Source organism: Sardina pilchardus, unplaced genomic scaffold (assembly GCF_963854185.1).
Source record: "Sardina pilchardus unplaced genomic scaffold, fSarPil1.1 HAP1_SCAFFOLD_117, whole genome shotgun sequence".
NCBI classification, from domain to species: domain Eukaryota; kingdom Metazoa; phylum Chordata; class Actinopteri; order Clupeiformes; family Clupeidae; genus Sardina; species Sardina pilchardus.
The window spans coordinates 2501-12500 of record NW_026910897.1 but is presented as its reverse complement, the minus strand read 5'-3'; the positions used below and the strand labels follow the sequence as shown (position 1 = coordinate 12500).

General features: G+C 43.5%; 2 protein-coding genes across 2 annotated transcripts in view; both read right to left on the bottom strand.

The window, feature by feature from the left end:
- Positions 1–5320, bottom strand: part of LOC134074664 (uncharacterized) — a 20929-nt gene extending 15609 nt beyond the window's left edge. The window contains exons 1-5 of the mRNA XM_062530471.1: positions 5252–5320; positions 4651–4935; positions 2684–3388; positions 1195–1899; positions 243–938 (exon numbers count right to left, since the gene is read on the bottom strand). Coding sequence (XP_062386455.1) covers positions 243–938; positions 1195–1899; positions 2684–3365 — 2083 coding nt within the window. The 5' untranslated portion in view covers positions 3366–3388; positions 4651–4935; positions 5252–5320. The remainder of the gene's footprint in view (positions 1–242; positions 939–1194; positions 1900–2683; positions 3389–4650; positions 4936–5251) is intronic.
- Positions 5321–7967: 2647 nt separating this feature from the next.
- LOC134074662 (uncharacterized protein KIAA1671 homolog) overlaps positions 7968–10000 on the bottom strand; it is a 3989-nt gene continuing 1956 nt past the window's right edge. The window contains exons 3-5 of the mRNA XM_062530469.1: positions 9806–9954; positions 9335–9423; positions 7968–8761 (exon numbers count right to left, since the gene is read on the bottom strand). Of these exons, the coding sequence (XP_062386453.1) occupies positions 9348–9423; positions 9806–9954 (225 nt within the window). The 3' untranslated portion in view covers positions 7968–8761; positions 9335–9347. The remainder of the gene's footprint in view (positions 8762–9334; positions 9424–9805; positions 9955–10000) is intronic.

Below are 10000 nucleotides of genomic sequence, written 5' to 3'. Positions count from 1 at the left end.
AACACTGAATATTCTCACTTTGCTTTGCTGTCATAGAATTATTATCTGTCGACTTTACTCTGGGCTTGTGTGAATATTTTTGTGTGTGTGTGTGTGTGTGTGTGTGTGTGTGTGTGTGGTGTGTGCTACAGAGGAATACAGAGAGATAATAAATGGCATACACATGAGTTGTGAATGTGATGTGTATATTTGCAGTAGACTACATGTCTCATGTGTAGATTTGAGAGCTGAAAATGTCTCACCTGCTGATGATCTGAGAGTCTGTCTCTGCTTGTGCATTTTCATCTTCCTCTCCTCTGCTCTTCTCTCTTCTTCCCTCTTCTTTTCTTGTAGATTTGTAGAAATATTTCTGTCAAAGTGAAACAGATGGCCCATGTTTCCTGCCACCATCTCCTCTATCTTCTGCAGCAGATCTGTCACCTGGCCACCATCACTCTTCTTATTGTCTACAACATGATATCTGTTCCCACATTTTTCTATAACCCACTGCAGAGCCTCTCCTCCACTCTCAATATGCTGCTCAATACTTGTGTCTCCCAGCCAGTCCCCATTGGTGAACAGCACTATAGTGTGACTCCAGACTCTCTCACCCAGCAGCTCCATGTGTATCTGCACTGCTCTTCTGTCTGTCTCTGTGAATGACCTACTCACATCAATGACCAGAAGTAGAGCATGGGGTCCTGGAGGACACAGAGACACACTGAGGACAATCTCTCGTTTATCACGTTCAGGAGTTTCCTCTACAGTGTTGTTATAATACCATCCTGGTGCCTCCACTACAGTGATGTGTCTCCCTGCTGTTGCTCCTTCTCTCTTCACACACTTATCTGAGGTGCTAAACTCCTCTCTGCCCAGGATGGTGTTTCCTGATGAACTCTTCCCAGCATTTCCGTATCCCAGCAGCACAACTTTCATGTCAGAAATATGTGGAGCTCCACCTGGAAACAGAAAGCATGTAGTTCTGTTAAAACACTGAACATTCTCACTATGCTTTGCTGTCATTTAATTATTATCTATCTACACCATTCTGGGCTTGTGTGAATATGTTTGTGTGTGTGTGTGTGTGTGTGGTGTGTGCTACAGAGGTATACAGAGAGATAATAAATGGCATACACATGAGTTGTGAATGTGATGTGTATATTTGCAGTAGACTACATGTCTCACGTGTAGATTTGAGAGCTGAAAATGTCTCACCTGCTGACGATCTGAGAGTCTGTCTCTGCTTGTGCACCTTCATCTTCCTCTCCTCTGCTCTTCTCTCTTCTTCCCTCTTCTTCTCTTGTAGTTTCATACAAATATTTCTGTCAATGTCAAACTGATGACCCCTGCTTCCTGCCACCATCTCCTCTATCTTCTCCAGCAGCTCAGTCACCTGGCCACCATCTCTCTTCTTATTGTCTACAACATGATACCTGTTCCCACATTTTTCTACAACCCACTGCAGAGCCTCTCCTTCACTCTCAATGTGCTGCTCAATACTTGTGTCTCCCAGCCAGTCCCCCCATGTGAACAGCACTATAGTGTGACTCCAGACTCTCTCCCCCAGCAGCTCCATGTGTTGCTGCACTCCTCTTCTGTCTTCCTCTGTGAATGACCTACTCACATTAATGACTAGGAGTAGAGCATGGGGTCCTGGAGGACACAGAGACACACTGAGGACAATCTCTCGTTTCTCACGTTCAGGCGTTAGCTCTACAGCATGGTTGTTCCACCATCCTGGTGCCTCCACTACAGTGATGTGTCTCCCTGCTGTTGCTCCTTCTCTCTTCACACACTCAGCTGTTCTGCCTGAGGTGCTGAACTCTTCTCTGCCCAGGATGGTGTTTCCTGATGAACTCTTCCCAGCATATCTGTTTCCCAGCAGCACAACCTTCATGTCAGAAATATGTGGAACTCCACCTGGAAACAGAAAGTATGTAGTTCTGTTAAAACACTAAACATTCTCACTATGCTTTGCTGTCCTAAAATTATTATCTATCGACTTTACTCTGGGCTTCTGTGTGTGTGTAGGCCTACTCTGGTTTTTCAGGTGTGTGTGTGTGTGTGTGTGTGTGTGTGTGTGTGTGTGTGTGTGTGTGTGTGTGTGTGTGTGTGTATGTGTGTGTGTGTGTGTGTGTGTGTGTGTGTGTGTGTGTGTGTGTGTGTGTGTGTGTGTATGTGTTTGTGTGTTGTGTATATTATATTAGGGATATGTGTTGTATATTTGTGAGTCTGGGAAAAATCAGGTGCTCTTTTGTGTATAACAGAGAGTGTGCGTGTGTGTGTGTGTGTGTGTGTGTGTGTGTGTGTGTGTGTGTGTGTGTGTGTGTGTGTGCTTGTGTTGTGAACATTAGGGATGTGTGTTGTATATTTGTGAGTACAAGATCAATCTGGTAGCAGGTCTTTGTGCATATCAAAATATGTGTGTGTGTGTGTGTGTGTGTGTGTGTGTGTGTGTGTGTGTGTGTTGTGTATACTAGGGATATGTGTTGCATATTTGAGAGTCTGGGATCAATCAGGAGCTTTATATAGAATGTGTGTGTGTGTGTGTGTGTGTGTGTGTGTGTGTGTGTGTGTGCGTTACAGAGGAATACAGAAGGTGATCATAGCACAAAGAGATAATGAATGGCGTACACATGAGTTGTGATGTGTATATTTACAGTACATGTCTCACGTGTAGGTTTGAGAGCTGAAAATGTCTCACCTGCTGATGATCTGAGAGTCTGTCTCTGCTTGTGCACCTTCATCTTCCTCTCCTCTGCTCTTCTGTCTTCTTCCTTCTTCTTTTCTTTTAGTTTTTTAGAAATATTTCTGTCAAAGTCAAACTGATGGCCCCTGTTTCCTGCCACCATCTCTTCTATCTTCTCCAGCAGCTCTGTCACCTGACCACCATCACTCTTCATATTGTCTACAACATGATACCTGTTCCCACATTTCTCTACAACCCACTGCAGAGCCTCTCCTCCACTCTCAATGTGCTGCTCAATACTTGCGTCTCCCAGCCATTCCCCCCATGTGAACAGCACTATAGTGTGACTCCAGACTCTCTCCCCCAGCAGCTCCATGTGCTCTTGCACTCCTCTTCTGTCTTCCTCTGTAAATGATTCATTCACATTAATGACCAGGAGTAGAGCATGGGGTCCTGGAGGACACAGAGACACACTGAGGACAATCTCTCGTTTCTCATGTTCAGAAGTGTCCTCTACAGTGTCGTTGCTAAACCATCCTGGTGCCTCCACTACAGTGATGTGTCTCCCTGCTGTTGCTCCTTCTCTCTTCACACACTTATCTGTTCTTCCTGAGGTGCTAAACTGCTCTCTGCCCAGGATGGTGTTTCCTGATGAACTCTTCCCACCACCTCCGCATCCCAGCAACACAACCTTCATATCAGAAATATGTGGAACTCCACCTGGAAACAGAAAGTATGAAATTCTGTTAAAACACTGAACATTCTCACTATGCTTTGCTGTCCTAGAATTATTATCTATCGACTTTGCTCTGGGCTTGTGTGTGTGTGTATGTGTTTGGGTGTACTGTATTATATTAGGGTTGTGTGTTGAATATTTGTGAGTACAAGATCAATCTGGTAGAAGTTGTTTGTGCATAGCAGAATGTGTGTGTGTGTGTGTGTGTGTGTGTGTGTGTGTGTGTGCGCGCGTGTGTGCGTGTGCGTGTGCGTGTGTGTGTGTGTGTGTGTTTGTGTTTGTGTGTGTGTCTGTGTGTGTGTGTCTGTGTGTGTGTCTGTCTGTGTGAGTGTGTGTGAGTGTGTGTGTGTGTGTGTCTGTGTGTCTGTCTGTTTGGCTGTGTGTGTGTGTGTGTGTGTGTGTGTGTGTGTGTGTGTGTGTGTGTGTGTGTGTGTGTGTGTGTGTGTGTGTGTGTGTGTGAGTGTGTGTGTGTGTGTGTGTCTGTGTGTGTCTGTGTGTGTGTGTGTGTGTGTGTGTGTGTGTGTGTGTGTGTGTGTGTCTGTGTGTGTGTGTGTGTGTGTGTGTGTGTGTCTGTGTGTACATTGTAACAATCAGACTTTTGTGATTAATAACAATAAACACAGGTATTAATTTGATTCTCTTGAATTGCGTTATAGGGTTATCTCCCTACTCCTCTCGTATGCGTTTCTTAAGTCATTCCAAAAGTTCCCGCATCAGCTGATAGGTGTGTCAGCTAACACGTTAGACAATCAGCTGACAGGTCAGGCAGACGACTGATAGGCTCAAACACAAAGTAAACAAAAAGGCAAATCAGCAGTTTAATACAGACCCACGACCCACAAGGTTTAGGAAATAAGTTTTTCCTGGTTATCAATCATTTGCCCAGGCTTATGAAAGTGAAACCCATATGTTGCGGTGCTACATTAGGGATGTGTGTTGTGTACATTGTTGTGTGTGTCCATTACAATTCACACAATTTGAGTTTATCTCCAATGTGATGACGCCTGACTTGTGGTGTGGTAAGTATCTTAAAGTGTGTTTGTGTGTGTGTGTGTCACCTGGCCACCATTACTCTTCTCATGTCTACAACATACCTTTCCCCACGCTTTCCCCATGTGCAAATACTGTAGCACTAGTGTGACTCCAGACTCTCTCACCCATCTCCTGCACTCCTCCTCTGACTAAGTGTAGTACAGTAAGTCTCTTCAAGTGTGTGTGTGTGTGTGTGTGTGTGTGTGTATCTTACCCCGTGGTGGAAAAGAGTAGAGGAAGAGCTGGTCTCTGGGGTTGAATGTGTGCAGCAGGTCCAACCTCTGGGCGGCCACAGTGGCAGCGGCGGCTGGCCAATGGTTCACCTGCTGCGAGGTGATGTAGTCGCTGAATGCCGTGTGGCGGTACTGCAGTGCTGGCGTCTCTGGGTAGCCCTGGAGCAGGAAGGGTGGGTAAGGTGGGTAAGGTGGGTAAGGTGGGTAGGGCTGCGGGTAGCTTGGTCCAGAGGTCAGGTGCGGGGGCAGGGAGTAGGCAGCAGCAGCTGTGCACAGACACAAAATAATACTGTAACTGTTAGAATATGGTCCAATTAACTCACAATGAATGCTGACGGGAGAATTTGTTTGTTGACTAACACACATTCTTATACTGTAAGACTCATTATTAGACCAATAGGCGGGATGATGATAAAAATCAATCACAATCTGATTAGAAGAATCAAAGATGGCCAAGAAAGGAGTCGGCCAAACAAAGAGGGAGAAAGGGCAACAGAACAGAAGAGGGTAGAACAACCCGAGATCACGTCTGATGGGAGCGCAAGAGAGCTCCCAACACAAAGGCACCAGCTCAGGTCGTACCGGGATCAAGGGGGATGCCGTGGGGCAATCTGGAAGGGTCGAAGGTCGAGGAGATCTGCCCGCGGTATGCGTCCTGGCCATAGACTGTAAAAAATAGGTCCTGGCCCTGCAGCAGGTGGCTGTATGATGCCAGAGAGGCAGCAGCCTGGTGCTCGGCCACATCCTGCAGGGGCGCCTTGGTGGAGGAGCTCATCTTGCGCATGATGGGGGTGGCCTTCCACTCCTGAATGGGGCTCACTGCTGGAGCCTGCAGGGGCCAAGACAAGTTACTTAACAAGAAATGGACTCATATACTGTACGCTCCCTGCTACAGGCAATGTAGCCTAATGCAGAAAATATACCCAGTATGAAAGTATTCACAGTATGAATACACATGCTTACACTGCACCTATATAACATACACTTACATTGAAGTAAAATGAGGAGTGTCTTCTTTTACACTGCAGATTAAAAATCGGTCCTCATGTTGTAAGTCAGATGAAAGTGTCAACTAAACAAATGGATGCTATCCCGGTTTTGTATTTGCACATGTAAACATCATAGCCTACCCCGATTTCGGAACGAGGTTTTCAGTTTGTTTGTTTAGGCTAGGCTACTCTGTAGGTCTAAAGTAGGCTAACCCAGACTAAAAGGTATAGGCATGCTACTTCCTTAACGAACTAGGATTCCTTTCTCGAAAGAAAGAAAGTAATGCAATCAGCAGCCTGCGTCTTCAATTAAAATGTAAACGAGAACATTATGAGTCACATAGTACTTACGTTGTAAACTTGTGAAAGTTAACGAAAAACAACGTAATCCAACGATTTACGATGGCTGCAACATGTTACATGTTACCTCCTTCCATAATAGCAAGCCTAGCTCGCCTCGCCGAACTGAAAGTAACACCTTCATTCACCTGTAGGCCAAGCGGTCGTGACGTAGGCAAGGCCTACTGTAACAACCTATCAATATTATAATTAGGCTACGTTCACAAATAAAGGTAAGATATTGAACCTCTGTTTCCTTAAAGAAAACTTATGCACAGTATATTATGTATGTTCTGTTTGTTTATATTACAAACATAATGATCAGTTTACAAGAGGTGGCAATTAGATTGTATCATCATATTCTAATACATGGCTTTGTGTTATGTATTTTGTAACATTGACTCAAAAAGTATGCCTTTAAATACAATAACTATATAGTCCGTGAGCCAGGGCCTCAAATTATGGAAACCGTTACCGAAAAGGTGGCAAAGGCTACCATACCTTTTCTGAAAGCCTGGAATCTCAGCTTTTCAATGATGTATGATGGCCATCTGACAAGAGTAGCTGTTTTGAGTTATGACACATAATGTAAACTAAGGTTAAAGAAATAATGTGTATAAATCAAGCAGAACACTGGAATATTTTATTTTGTTATGTTTGGTATCATTTTAAAGGGGAGACTCTGAGCTTTCATTTAAATCCTTTTGTGAACATTTTGGATAAGTACAGCCAACCCTGGAGCTCTTCAAACCTTTAATCACACACATTTCCCTACCATTTCCCTGCCATTTTTTGTATTTTAATCCTGTGGCACCTGGGAGCATCAGAGAAACAAAATCCAAACACTGAAATACTGGCCTGACCCTAAGGATTCAGGAAATGTATCATTTACCCATATTATCTGATTTGGAGGGGGTGATTTACAGTGTTGTATCAGAGATCGCGTTTTTTCAAAGACATATAAGACGGAAAATCATCCCCTCCAAATCAGATAATATGGGTAAATGATACATTTTCTGAATCCATAGGGTCATGCCAGTATTTCAGTGTTTGAATTTTGTTTCTCTGATGCTCCCAGGTGCCACAGGATTAAAAGACAAAAGATGGCAGGGAAATGGCAGGAAAATGTGTGTGATTAAAGGTTTGAAGAGCTCCAGGGTTGGCTGTACTTATCCAAAATGTTCACAAAAGGATTTAAATGAAAGCTCAGAGTCTCCCCTTTAAAATGATACCAAACATAACAAAATAAAATATTTCAGTGTTCTGCTTGATTTATACGCATTATTTCTTCAACCTTAGTTTACATTATGCATCATAACTCAAAACAGCTACTTTTGTCAGATGGCCATCATACATCATTGAAAAGCTGAGATCCCAGGCTTTCAGAAAAGGTATGGTAGCCTTTGCCACTTTTTCGGTAACGACCAACCCCTCTGGCTCACGGACTAATAGCCTAGAAATCTAGATGCACCCTAGCGGCAAAACATATATTTTGCCTATACTGTAGTTTGGCTTGCCAGGCTAATAACTACACAAACATCAGCATTTAAGGATTATGTTAATGAAATGCATATAAGAGTCCAATATTACAGTAATTTAAACATATCAGTAAAAGATAAAGCATTCTACTTTTTACAATAAGTTAACTTTTTTCCTATCAGAGTTTGTGTATATGAATGTTTATATGACTGTGTGTATTTAAGAATTCCCCGTAACAGACTTGATTTTGTGTCCGGATAAATCATGTGTTAAGGAACATGCGCATGAAAATTGACCCCAGAATCTTTTTCTGCATGAGAAAAACATCAAATAAGCAGTGAAGAGAGTATTTTTTGTTGATCAAGCACTACAGAGCCTGCACCAGTACACGTTATAGCCCAAAATAACAATGGTTCAGGGCCATGGAAAAACAAACTGGTGAAGACTGTAAGACTGAGCTTCATATAAAAAAAAGATCAACACACACTGGCCACATTTCTCAGCATCATTTAATGTAACTCAGTTACCCAAACCAGCAAAAATACAAATATAGCATTTCATGATTACAGTTTTACTTTATTGCCAACACATACACTATACAGTCTCTCTGACAGTGATCTCAGGGACAACACCATCATTTTTCATGTTTGTAGTCCTTGGGAATTATAAACCAGTCCCGTGATCCTATGGCAAATGCTTCAGATGATTGTCTCAATCATCCCTTGATTTACAAATTACAACAAGAATAAATCAAAATGTTTACATACAACCAGTTAACAGAAAACAACAACAACAACATACTTACATACATTGACAGTTAAACAATGGAGTGACTGGATTATCCTTCTGATTTCAGAAGCATTTCCAGGTTAACAGGAGTTGTGGTGCTGCAGGCTAATTGCTCCTGATTACAACAAAGTTCTGGGGAGTTTGTTCCTACCCCACTCTTGAATCTGATCACAGAAGAGACTAAAGTGACTATACAAACAGTCTGACAGGACACTTTGTAAAAGACCTTCAGGTATGACGAACACACCGAGACAAGAAAGACACAGTTGTGTGCCTGTGGTTTTGTTCATGTGTCCATGAGACTACTAGAGGTTTTCTACCATAAAGGCACCATGCGCATGTGGGTGACTCAGGCAGGAGGGACAGAGACAGAAACGGAAAGAAAAAAATGTGATTGACACCGTCAATGTTGTCGTCAGCAGCAGCAGTGGAAATCCATGTCAACTCAAGGTCAAAGGTTAAGGCTTCTGTCTTGAGTCTCTCGTTTTAAGGCAACCTAGAAAGAGAGAGGGAGGGAGATATGTTATGAGTGTGTGTGTGTGTGTGTGTGTGTGTGTGTAATGTGCTGTGCACAAGGGGGTGTTAGTGGGATACATGGGCTTGTGGGATGTGTGTGCACAATGGTGTGCCTGGGGTGATGTGCCTGCATTGTGTGTATGCTTGTGAGGCTTTGTACAGACAGTGACAACCGATTTATTTCCCTTGACCCTAAAAGACATATGGTCTTTTTTGGCCCCCACCGTCAATGAAGCGCTGCCTGCAAGGCGCTAGGGTTAGGCAAGGCCCAAGGGTTCAGGTTATGCTAGGCAGTTGATGGTGGGGGCCAATAAGACCATCAAGCACAGTGAAGTCTCTCTTTCTAACAGTCCTTCTATCTGAAAATGTCTGAACACGTCTTATAAACGGACCAACTTTCTGTATCATGTATCAGCATGTAAGCAAAGACGAGAAAAAAAAAAAAAATCTTTATTTCATTTGAACTAGACAAAAGTTCAGTTATATCTAAACTGAGGTTTCATGTAGGGCAAGACCCTCTCCAAAACACAAATATGTGCACACACAAGCTTACCTGCTTCTGAGACTTATCCGTCATTTTCATACTGACTCAAACGCTTCTTAGACTTGAGTTCTTTCAGCCACTGGGGTGAAGCCTCTTCCCTAACAAACATAAACATGAACACACACACAAACACACACACACACACACACACACACACACACACACACACACACACACACACACACACACACACACACACACACACACACACACACACACACACACACACACACACACACACACACACACACACACACACACACACACACACACACACACACACACACACACACAATATATAGTTAATACACAGGCTTCTGGTTACACATGAAAGTCATTAACTCCTGAAACACTACATTTAGTTTTGAATTCAAGAGCGAATGGTCCCATTCACACGCAAGTCCATATAAAGCACCTACAATTAAACACTTTTGAGTTACACACGTTCTCCTATTAACATTCTTGATTCGGTCAGTTTACCCGTTCTCTTTGCCTGCAGTGGGAGGGGGGAGGACTCGAGAGGCACGCGGCAGGAAGGGTGACTTCGGGGAGCGAGAGAGCTGAGATGGAGATGGAGCAACAGCACCCTCTGGTGGACCATCAGAGTCACCTCGCTTCTTCAACTGGGCCTGAGAACACAGAATGAAGCAGCACAAGAACCATCACTGATCCACA